The sequence below is a fragment of the Merops nubicus genome, unplaced genomic scaffold, assembly GCF_000691845.1.
Source record: "Merops nubicus isolate BGI_N331 unplaced genomic scaffold, ASM69184v1 scaffold455, whole genome shotgun sequence".
NCBI lineage: Eukaryota > Metazoa > Chordata > Aves > Coraciiformes > Meropidae > Merops > Merops nubicus.
Genome location: NW_008611407.1, coordinates 59,281 through 70,110, shown reverse-complemented (window position 1 = coordinate 70,110; position 10,830 = coordinate 59,281). Strand labels below are relative to the sequence as shown.

Sequence of the window (10,830 nt, the reverse complement as noted above, 5' to 3'; positions counted from 1 at the left end):
ACTTTAAAGCTTTAGACTATAAATGAAAACAGAAGGCTCCTTCCAGTACCTAATTGGGGCCTACAAGAAAGATGGGGAGGGACTTTACAAGGGGATGTAGTGGTATGAGAAAAGGGTAATGGCTTTAAACTCAGAGGGTGGATTTAGTTTAGATATAAGGAAGAAATTCTTCACCATGAGGGTGATCAGACAACCAGAAAAGGTTGCCTGGGGAGGTCGTGGATACTTTGATACTTGGTAGGAGTATCAGTGCTGTGTTTTGGTGATTTGGTTTATAATTCCATAACTAATGTGGAACTGATCCCTGCTCTTACAGGGCAGACAGAGTTTTATGTGCTCGACAGTGTAGTGCATAAAGCTCCATAATTTATTTTGGTAAGAGAATTGTAGATTGTATAGAACTCACCCTATTAAAAAGAATCCTTTGTGGTATATCCTGTTTGTTTAAAAGTTCATCTCTTATTTTAGATAAAGCCTTCTGAAGTTTTCTGACAAGCCTGTTTTAGAAAAAATAGTGAAGCGACCAGGGTGATTTTTTTTCTGTTTCTCTTTGGCAAGGGAAACTTTTTTTTAAAGGAAAATATTAGAGAAATGGTCTCTATTGATGTGTTACGTCTATTCACTGAAGTGAAACTATGCTGTAATTTTGGTTCTATGTTAATTTGCTTTTCCTTTTGTGGAAGGAATTCTGACTAGTTTATCCTATTAGATAAGTAAGAACAAATCTGTAGGTTGGGAACAGTTGGGAGTTGGAGGGCAGTGGGCACAGAGTGCCCATGGTATATCTGGGCAGCACAGTGGAGGTGATAAGGCTGCTTCTAAAGCAGCTTGGGAAGGTGAAGGAGATGAAGGGAGAGCAACAGCCATGAAGAAGGATGCTGTTTTGCCTGAGGAAAACACTGCTATCCATAAGATATTTAAAGACAGGACTTGTGTACAAGATGAAGAGATCTCCGAAGCAAAACACAGATGGCTTCTAGGCTCTGAAACACAAACAGCTGCTGGATTCTGGAAGTTACTCAACTTCCATTTGAGAAGGCTGTATGCCTTCCCAGACCAGCCACCCTCCCCACTGAGCCGTGCTTCAGGAGCTGAGGGCTGAGACACCTCAAGAAAATCCCAGGTCTGGCTTTGTGTCTGTGCTCCAAGTGCTCCTTACAGAGTGGGCAGTGCTGCTTGCAGATAACTTAATCTATGGTCACTACACAGGGAAGTGATGTCTCTTTGTAGAAGGCTTTTGAGATATCTTACACCTACATTTTTTTACTTCTCAGATAAATCCTTCTTACTTCTAGGGGCACGGATTCTCAAATACACCTTCAGCAAGCTTGGAGTGGTAGCAAACTGGGAGGATGGTGGCTCGTGAGCTAGAGCAGGCCTGTGAGTCAAAGAGACCCTGGTGGGACAACGTGGAGAGGTGTGTGTTAGGTTCAGCCAAGGCATGTGTGTGGTCCTGAACCTGGGATGTAACAGCCATATGCTATGGCATGGGCTGGGGCTGACTGGAGAGAAGGTTTACAAGGTGGTAGCCAGCTGGATGTGTCTGCCATGTGTCCTGGTGGCAGTGGTGGCCAACCTCCTGGTGAACCCCATTAGCAGATGTAAGGCCAACGGGTTAAGAGGAGGGATCATGTACCTCTCTTTGGTACTTGAGGCCACATCTGGAGTAACTGGGCCCAGTTTGGGCTCTCTGGTACAGTAAGGATGGGTGTGTCTGCCATGTGTCCTGGTGGCAGTGGTGGCCAACCTCCTGGTGAACCCCATTAGCAGATGTAAGGCCAGCGGGTTAAGAGGAGGGATGATGTGGCCTCAAGTACCAAAGAGAGGAACATCTGGAGTACTGAGCCCAGTTTAGGCTCTCAGGTACATTAAGGATGGTGACAATCTGCAGGTGAGCCCAGTGAAGGGTCACCAAGGTGGTCAGCTGCTGGAGCTCATGGTGGATGAGGAACTGGTTTTGTTGAGCTTGCAGAAGAAGAGGCTTGCAGGATGATCTTAGAGCTGCCTTCAACTAGGTGGTGGAAGAGCCTGGAGAAGACAGCCAGATAGAAGAGCTGACTTGGGGAACTTGTGTGAACCTAGACTGGAACTGCCCCAGGATTTTGCTGTTTGACAGGGGCTAGAGAAGGCTGCTTTGCATACTCCTCTGACAAACTGAACTTAAGGAGAGGTTGACAGGAAATATGTTAATTTTTGGGAACGTACGTTCTGTAATAATTCCAGGAATGCTCTGGCACCTAGTCTTCCAGAGAGTAAGGGAAGAAAAGAATTCAGACGTTATAGAAACATTTTTGACTGAGCAAGCAGTTTAGAAATAGTCAGAGAACATATTTAATTCAAAGTGTTGAATTTGTATTCAAAAATAAATGGAGAGGAGATAAGGTTAAGATGCTGGAGGAGAAATTTGACTTGTTAAATGTAGCTGGTAAAAGCTTTGGGTAAATATAACCACTTTCATGTTTTTCTTGTTGCCTTGCAGGTAGGTTTGAAAATTCTTCTGCTCTGTCCCTGAAGCAGAATAGAGACTTGCTTTAATAAAGCAGCATCAATATTGCTGTGTTACATATTGCTGGGGTACAAAGGAAGCATCCTTCCCTCTGCCAGAGCAAGGCACTCTGCTTGCTGCTTGAGTTCCCTGGTGCTACTGAAGTAGAAGCAGTTTTATTGATGTGGGACTGCTGCAGTCCCCTCAAGCTTCCCCACTCCTGCTGCCTGGCAGTTTGTGGTCTCTGCCCTGTGTCTGTCCTGCTCTTGGAGTGTTTCCTGATACCTGGTGTAGGTGGCAGGGCCTGGGAGTCCTGGGTGTGCATCCTGGTTGGATCTCTGCATGCAGGGTGAAAAAATAACCCTCCCCCTAAAACTCTGGCAGAGTAAAGTTTGACTTAAAAACCAAACACAAAAGCAAGCAAACAAAACCCACCAAACAAGTCATTTTTCCTTATACCAAGAGAGAACAACACAAACTTTAAGAGAAAATGAAAATTTATTTTCTTGACGTCCCCAGCAACAGATGCAGTTCTTCATTAAGAGATTTCTTGAAAATCACAAAAGCTGCCTAACAAAATCCATACAGAGTTCTGTAATAAGTCCTAACACTAAAAGATGGTGGTGGTTGGAGTGTGGACAGTGCTGGAGCCTTTCCCCATCCCAGCCACAGCTCCACGTCAGGATGAAGCACTCTTGGCACACTCTTCACGTACACTGGGCTTATCAGGGTTGCTCCCAGCCCTTGGGGATGCTCACACTCCCTGCTAGCTGTAGGGACTCCTCTTTCACTGCTGACATCCCAGTTAATTCTGTCAGCTTGATTCTAGGTAACTTTCAAAATGTGAGTTTTCCTCAGCTTCATTCAGGTTTGCTGTTAAATCTCATGGGAGGCGACAAAGGCCTCGCAGGCGGGCATGACGTTTTGGCAAGGCCCCAGGAGGATACTTCACTGCTGCCAAATCTTTTATTTTTCTCAGCTATCAATGAAGCTGTTGTGGTAATGTGGGTTTTGTGAGCTGTGAGAATTTATGGGCACAAAGGGACCTGCTCTTTGCAGGGAACACTGGGAGCCCTGAGTCCAGGAGGAAGGGTAATTAAAGTTAATGAACCGGGGTAACCTTTCCATGGTGATGACCACTATCCTGATGGTAGGTAAGGGTCAGGGACTATTCCCATTTTCTAATGGTGCTTCTAACGCTGCTCTTTAATTGGTGTTGGATTAAAAATTGGCCATTACCTCCATAATAGAGCTGGTTTATGGAGTTTAAAGGAGTTTTTCAAAGTTCTGCAAGTCTTCGGTGGCTTGTTCTTCTTGGGCTTGTCTTGAATGCAGTCTAAAAATGAATTATTTTTGCCTTTGAGACCAGATAGTGAGGTTTCTATAATAGGAGCAGCTTAGTTATCTCTCCATGTCACAGCAGAGACTTCTTCCTTAAATGCTTCCCATGCTTCATCTGGTTTTATCAGTGAGTCTGAGAAGTCTTTGAGCTTGCTGTGTGCAGAGTTGTGGGTTTGAGGTGAAGATAGGCCTGAAACACTGACTTAAATGTGTAACTCACTCACTTTCTTGCTTTTGTGGCACCAGGTAAGTTTATTTTGTGCGAGGCATCTCCCTTGAAGAGGATTTCATAGCTGATATAAGTTTTCTTTCAAAGGAATGGGTTGAACAAGAAAAGCTTTGCTGCTCCTATCTCTGAATTCTTTCTCATGCATAGATGTTGCACTGTGCAGGGTAGGAGATGAGGTGCCATTTATAGACTGAAATATACAGTGTTCAAGATGATAAATATTGCTCATTTGCCTGCCTTGAATTTTCATCAGAACGCCATGGATTTGATTGCCCTTTATGCAAACACAGAAATAGAAAATGACTCCTTTAGAGCTGGCTGTCTATTGATCCCCAAAACTTCTGTTATTAAACCCAAGCACGTTTCTTTGCCTTGGTGACAGGTTCCATTCAAAGAGGAGTGGTGCTTTAAGTGAGAATTGGTTTCAGTTTCTTTTCTGCTTGTCTATGTGTAGGTATTAGCCTGTGTGAAGGCATTCTCTTGCTAAAATAATACTAACATGTTCTTTTTTTAACAGAAACTGTTTATTTGTTTGGTGGCTGGGATGGAACTCAGGATCTGGCCGACTTCTGGGCATACAGTGTGAAGGAAAACCAGTGGACCTGTATATCCAGGGATACTGAGAAAGAGGTAAGTTTTACAAATGCCTGTGTTGTAAATAATTGATGAACTGTTGCAGAGAAAAATGCCATGCTTCTGAAGTGCTTGTATTGATGTGTAGCTGGCAGCCAGAGCCACAAAATTCAGCCCTTGGAAGTTCTGAAGACTTTTTGAAATGCTTACGTTGGTGAAAATGTGAGGGATGTCAATTTGAAGTGTTAAGACTACTGGAGGGGAAAAGTTTGTTTCTCAAAAGCAGATTGATCCGCCAAAAATCAGTCCAGTGAGTAGAACAGGAGATAAATAACTGGATATAGGACTGAACAACCAGACTGGCTCATAACCACTTTAGACCTGATGCTGCTATTGAGCTTCAGAAACAAATTGTTTATTAGCTTCTGTCAGAAATGAGTAGAAATGGACAACTCTCAAACAGAAGTCTAGAGGACAGGGTAACTGCCAGAGGCCATACAATCCCAGGAGCTTTCATGGTGTTCATTTGAGCCATTTTCCTTGACCTGTTTGCTCAGCATGTGACGTATGAAACCTCTGAAATGAATGTAGCTTGGGTTATAGGAGGTAACAACAAAAAAAGTCCAAGACCTTTGGCTTCTGTAATTCATTTTGCTATATACTGTGAAATGTTAAAGTTCCGTGTGGTTATTGTGTTCTGAGCTTGTTACTTGTTTGTCAGAGCATGACTTCAGGGAATTTATTCAGCTTCTTGAAGGTATAAAAAGTTTTGAGGTTCTACCATTTTTTGACAAATTCAGGAGCTGATTTGCTCAACTGTTCAGAAAAAAGAAGTATAAAAATGTCTGATTTCCCACTAGTATTTTTCTAGTTTCTTGTCACAGCTTATTTGGAGAGTTTCTGTACCAGATTAAATAACACTTGAATGTTGCCATTTTTTTCTTGGCAAAGGTGTTTAGAGGTTGTAATCAAATAGGACACATAGCCTGAACTGGAAGAAAACCCATCCCAGGAAGGGATAACCTTCCTATAGCCTTCAAATCTCTTGTGCCTGTCATGCACTTGCTGTCTCTGACATCCTTTACAAAATGGGCAATAACAAAACTGAACGTGACATTCCAGTTTCTGCCATAACAGAGCTGTATAAAGGTAAAACTGACCTTTTGTTTTGTATCCTTGTGAAATTTTTAACTCTTACTGTGATTTTTTCTATCATCCCTGCTCATGGCAATTTGTATGTTCAGTGATATGATGCTGAAGCCACGTTGTGTCTCACAGAGTTCAGTCCTGGAGCCTGGACTTAGGTTGCATCTGTTTGTCTTAACCATGGGTTGTGTTTTTATCACTGAGTACCCAGCAGGTCACCTCCTTAGGATAAAGGGGGTGTGTGACACAACACCAAGGGGGAACTGGGAATCATTTCTTTTATCAACCATAAAGATGATAGATTGGTTTGGGATGGAAGGGACTTTAAAAGGTCATCTGCTTCCAACCCCCCTGCCATGGGCAGGGACATCTGCAACTAGAGCTGGTTGCTCAGAGCCCTGTCCAATGTGACATGGAACGTTTCCAGGGATGGGGTGTCTACAGCCTCTTTGGACAACATGAGTCAAGGTCTCACCACCCTCACAGTGAAGAATATCTTCCTTACATCAGTTCTAAATCTCTCTCCTTTTAGTTTAAAACCATCACCCCTTGTTCTGTTGCAACAGGCCCTGATAAAATGCTGTTCCCATCCTTCCTGTAGGCCCCTGGCAGTCCTGGCAGCCCCCAGCAGGTCTCCCCAGCTGGAGCCTTCTCCTCTGGGGCTGCCCCAGCCCAACTCTCTCCTGCTGGGCTCCCAGCAGAGGGGTTCCCCCCTTGGGGCATTGCTGGGGCTCCTCTGGCCCCGCTCCAGCAGGTCCCTGGCTCTGCTGTGCTGAGGACTCCAGAGCTGCCCCAGCACTGCAGGGGGGTCTCACAGAGCGGGAAGAGGGGCAGGATCCCCTCCCTGCCTTGCCAGTGGCTTCTGGGCTATGAGTGCACTTTGCTGGGTCATAATCAGTCTTTAATCCTCCAGCACCCCCAGGGCTGCTTTCCAGCCCTTCACCCCCAGCCTGTATTGATAAAGGGGTTTGCCCCAGCCCATGTGCAGGACCTTGGACTTGCCCATGTTGAACTTGATGGGGTTTGTACAGTCCTACCTCAAGCCTGTCCAGGCTCCTCTGGGTGGATCCTGCCCCTCAGGTGTGACGAGCACTCCACAGAGCTTGGTGACACTGGCAGACTTGCTGAAGGTGCACTGGATCCCACTGCCCATGTTGCTGACAAAGATGTTGAACAGCATAGATGATAAACAACCAGACCTTCCTTTCCTTTGCCTCCCTCTGTAAAGCCATTGGGAAAGTGAAAAGCAGTGATAGAGAAGAAGGCACAACAATTGTCATTCTCTCTCTCACTTTTCTGCTGGCTTTGTATCTGTCTATGTTTGTCTAGCTCCATTTCCTTCCTTGCTGGGCTCCTGCAGTGATAGAGAAGAAGGCACAACAATTGCCATTGGCTCTCTCACTTTTCTGCTGGCTTTGTAGCTATGTAGTATGTTTGTCTATCTCCATTTCCTTCCTTGCTGGGATCCTGGTGCATCCAGGTGAGCCTCTGTGAAGCTTGGGAGGCCTGGCTGGGATGCCAGGCATCAGCAGTGCCAGCAGCACAGGATATTCTCTCTTCAAGTTCCTCGTGCCTGACTCTTGCAGGGATGGGAGAAAGTGTTATTTGGTTTGGTGTGGGTTTTTTTCTATTTTCTAAAGAAATCTGGATAAAACCTGATTTAAAAATGAAAAGGTCAGTCTCAAATGTTGAGAAGTAAATTCAGAAACAAAGACTCCAGATGTTTCTGTAATAGAGATATCAACTGTTCACAAACAGCTTGCTGAAAGGAAGTGTCTCTTGACATGGAATTTTAAAAAATATTCAGGGTAGATTCTAACTTAGTCTTGTTTTTCTCTTGTGCTTGTTCTGCTTCTAACACTTCTGGTCTAATTAATCAGTGACAGCTGCTGATGGACAAATAGACCTGAACTAGAACTTCTCACCACTGCTTCAGTGTATGGATCCAGCAAGGCTCCTGTAGTCCTTCTCAAATCCTCCTTCTCCAAGCCTGCACCCACCCAAGGAGATGCAGCATGGGGCAGCTCATGACGTCTCAACTCTAGCCACAATTCTGTCCTCCTGTCTCCTGTGTGGAGCGTGCTGGTGAAATGTTCTAATGCTGGTAGAAATTGGTACATGTGTTAAAATGAACTGCACTCTGTGGGCTTGGCAGTGCTGGGTTAACAGTTGGGCTCAATGATCTTAAAGGTCTTTTCCAACCTAAACGAGTCAACCAATCAGCTGGCATGAGGCACAGCTAATACATCTTTAGAATCATTGAATGGTTTGGGTTGTAAGGGACCTTAAATATCCTCTAGTTCCAACCTCCTGCCGTGGGCAGAGACACCTCCCACCAGACCAGGTTGCTCAAAGCCCCATCTGGCTTGGTCTTGAACAAATCCTGGGATGGAGCATCCATAACTTCTCCTGGGCAACCTGTTCCCATGTCACCACCATCATAGTGAAGAGCTTCTTCCTAATTTCTAATCTGAATCTCCTCTCTTCCAATTTGAAGCCCCATTAGCCCTTGTCCTCTCACTACAAGCCCTTGTAAAAAGTCCCTCTCCAGCTTTTTTGTAGCCCCTCTTCAGATACTGAAAGGCTGCAAGAGAGTCTTCCAGAGCTTCCTTTTCTCCAGGCTGAACAACCCCAGCTCTCTCAGCCTGTCCTCACAGCAGAGCAGTTCCAGCCTTTGCATCATGTTTGTTGTCCTCTTCTGCACCTACTCCAACAGGTCCATGTCCTCCTTGTGCTGGGGGCTCCAGAGCTGGACCCAGGACTACAGGTGGGGTCTCCAAGGAGCAGAGTAGAGGGGGAGGATCACCTCCCTGCTGCCCACGCTGCTTTTGATGTTTAGTCCAAGAGCCTTTAAGGGTTATTATCCTGAACCAAGTGGAATATTCTGACAAATGCTCTTGTCTCCAGGGTTTGCTAAGTGCTTGAAGATCTGTAGAGCTTTCCAGGATTTGGGAAAAAATAGTTCTCAGAAAACAAACCTTCTCATTCTTTGGGCATTTTGATCCCAGGCCAGTGTCAATTAGTAGAGAAACTTCATGTGTGTGTTTTAATGTTTGATCTTTCTAGTTTCCAAGCCTTTTGGAGGTGAATTTAGTGAAATTTGATGCAGGAGGACAGTTGAAGTGAAGTGTGGGGAAGAGTTTGCAGGGTGTAAATTGATAGTTATGTGGCTTTTTAAGTAGCATCAAAATGCTGAGGTGTGTTGATACCTCTGGAGAGGTGATAAATGAGAATCCAGAAGTGTGGTCGTTGGTGTATTTTGCATGTCACTAATATTCCTGTGTCTTGTTTTGGTGTTTAGGCCCTAGAGACATGGGGGAGGATGCAGGATCTCCCTTTGAGGAGCAGTCCTGCCCAAAGCCCTGGCTTCTGTGGTGCCCATTTGTAAACATGATACATTGAGTCATCCTCATTTGGGCTGTTTGAGTAAAACCCTCCTCGTGGGTTAGCTGGCTGAAAGGATAAACCAATTCTCACAGTGAAGGAAAGTGCAGGTCAACAAGTGCCTACTGTTCAGTAGGTTCAAAAAGAGGTAGGGAATGGATGTGCTGGGAGGGGGACAGCTTGCTGCTGACACCAAGTGCTTCCCAGGGTTCTGGAAGGAGAAGCTGACACGTGTGGGAAGATCTCAGAATAGTGGCACCAGGGTGAATGTCACAGCTATTGTGTTTCCAGTCACACTTTGTGCTCTCTCCATGCAGTTCTTTACCTTTGTTGACACGAGTGAATTTACCTAAAGCTTCCAATGTCTTCTCACCACACAAGCATTTTAGGCCCTTGTTTGTGTCACCTACATCTGCTTTTTCTCTTTTTTTTGGGTGTGATGCAGAACTATATAAACCTGTCGATGTAAAGCTTCCACCCCATGCTGATTGTGAAGCGTAAGAGCTGAACCAGTCCCCAATATTGACTCCTTCCCACAGATGGTGGTACAGTTTGGAAGATGAAGTCACTTGAGGGGGTTTTGTTTCAAACACTGCCATGTTTATGGACTTGAGATCTAATCCCCTGCACGTGCCATGTCCTCCTTCTGAGGAGTTCCAGCCGTGCAGATGCTCAGCGGTACGAGACGCCCGGTGCCACAAAAGCACAGAGGGAGAAAGCAGCTGTCCCCCAAAGCCTGCACCAGAAACTTGGATGCTGCAGATCCACCTCGGAGCCAACTCCCCAAATAGTGTCAATGCCTACAAAAGGAGGGACAAAGAAGGCAGATGCTGAAGTGAACCCAATGAAAAGTGTGGTAGGCTGCTCCTAAATAGCACATGCTAAGGTTTTATTTTCCTCCTGGCTTAGGGGCATAATGATTTTAAAATGTCCTAGCCAACATTCTTTCTCCAAAATGTTAGAGAGAGTCTTTCAGATATGCCTGACTGACTTCTCCAGGGATTTGCACAGAGGCAGCCTGCAACAAAAAGACCCCTTGGAGAGACAAGTACCTTGATTTTTCATTTTTTAAAAACAATCCTTAAAAAAAAACCTTTTTGAGAAAGTTTTCAGCTTTTGAAAGTAACTTCTTACTTGCTTATGCTGACTTGTGTTCCTTAAGGAGCTCTGTCCTCTTAACCCTTATTTTTGTCTTTATTAACTTTGACCTTTTTTTAAAGATCATCCACGTTTTAAACCAGCTCTGGGTCTCAAGGGGCTCAGTTCCATCACTAGGTGCCTGTAGTCTTGCTTCCAGCATGGAAAAAAAAAGCTCAGAAAACCAGCTGAATTTCAGTTACTCCTAACAGCAGGTGTTTCCATGTGTGGAGGTCCCATTCCTCCACACGTGGCTAATTGAAGTCAGTCTTGTAAAGAAGGAAGTACTTAAATCAGTGCATTATAGAATCATTAAGCTTGGAAAAGACCTCCAAGATCAAGTCCACCCATCAGTCCTACACTACCATGATCACTAAACTGTGTCCTGAAGTACCACATCCACATGTTTTTTGAGCTCTCTTCCTATCAATAGTTTCTTGGGAGAAGAAACCAATCCCCAGCCCACATCCAGCTTCCTCTCAGTTGTAGAGAGCAAGAAGTTCTCTCCTCAGCCTCCTCTTTTCCAGGCTAAACA

The 10,830-nt window shown here is 44.9% G+C and overlaps 1 protein-coding gene across 1 annotated transcript in view; it reads left to right on the top strand.

The window, feature by feature from the left end:
• MKLN1 (muskelin 1, intracellular mediator containing kelch motifs) overlaps positions 1-10,830 on the top strand; it is a gene marked incomplete at its 5' end in the record, with an annotated part of 85,152 nt that overhangs the window by 31,939 nt on the left and 42,383 nt on the right. The window contains one exon of the mRNA XM_008941195.1: positions 4,573-4,685. Within this exon, the coding sequence (XP_008939443.1) occupies positions 4,573-4,685 (113 nt within the window). The remainder of the gene's footprint in view (positions 1-4,572; positions 4,686-10,830) is intronic.